Source organism: Ananas comosus, unplaced genomic scaffold, assembly GCF_001540865.1.
Source record: "Ananas comosus cultivar F153 unplaced genomic scaffold, ASM154086v1, whole genome shotgun sequence".
In the NCBI taxonomy this organism is placed as follows: domain Eukaryota; kingdom Viridiplantae; phylum Streptophyta; class Magnoliopsida; order Poales; family Bromeliaceae; genus Ananas; species Ananas comosus.
The window spans coordinates 2,869-3,895 of NW_017891983.1; the positions used below are offsets into that span (position 1 = coordinate 2,869).

At 54.1% G+C, this 1,027-nt stretch overlaps 1 protein-coding gene across 1 annotated transcript; it reads left to right on the top strand.

The window, feature by feature from the left end:
• The first annotated feature begins 233 nt into the window (after positions 1-233).
• On the top strand, positions 234-674 carry LOC109705261 (UBA domain-containing protein mud1-like). Its single transcript, XM_020225990.1, has one exon. It carries the CDS (start codon positions 234-236, stop codon positions 672-674), a length of 441 nt encoding a protein of 146 aa, XP_020081579.1.
• Positions 675-1,027: the final 353 nt, after the last annotated feature.

The window sequence follows — 1,027 nt, forward strand, 5'->3', positions numbered from 1 at the left end:
CCGCGAACCCAGTCCATGGGCCGTGGAGCTCAGCGGTGCACTATTTGTGGTGGAAGTCATGAGCCAAGGACTTGCGGGCAGCGCGAGGGAAGTGCATCACATGCGGTTAGGCGGGACATATTAGTCGTTACTGTCCAGGGAGAACCTCACCTGCCTCGTCGATTGCATCGGCTCCGGCGACTCCGGGCCATTATGGAGGAGCTCCACCTACTGCCGCCTCTGCTGGACGTGCTATGGCACGGCGTCAGCCTGAGGTGACCCGGCGAGCTCCGAGTGGCCGGGTATTCGCCGCTCAAGCCGAGGAACCTGCTGAGGCCGAGGAGGGCAACGTCGTGGCAGGTATGGTTTTGGTTAACGGAATTCGCTTCAGAGCTATGTTTGATACAGGTGCCACGCATTCATTTATCAGTCGTTCTTTTGCTGAGATGCGTGGCATAGAAGTCCAGTTGAGTGGAAGTACTTGGCGGGTCGATGCCCCCGAGCGCTCATTTATTATCCGGAAGGAGTGTTTGGCGTGTCCGGTGCAGGTAGGCAGCTGGATTATGCCGACACGTTTGTTGGTGCTTAAGAGGTTGAAAGATTTCGACCTAATACTGGGCATGGACTGGCTCTTGAAGTACTATGCGTCTATCGACTGCAAGAGCAAGGTTATTACATTTCGTGAGTCAGGATAAGAGGAGTTCACTTATTGAGCATGCAAGAGCTCGTGCTTCGCCATGACGGTGTCGGCGTCTAGGGTGAGAAAGCTAGTTAGTAGCGGTTGCGCGGCTTATTTGGCGACTGTTGTGGAGGTTGATCGGGAGACTCGAGCGCTTGAGAGTATGTCCGTGGTCCAGGCGTTTTCGGATGTGTTTCCTGTGGAGTTACTGGGGATACCGCCGGATTGGGAGATCGAGTTCGGGATAGACTTGATTCTTGGGATCGCGCCGATTTCGAAGGCTCCATATCGTATGGCATTGGCAGAATTGAAAGAGTTGAGGTCTCAGTTGCAAGCTCTTCTTGACAAGGAATTTATCAAGCCGAGTGT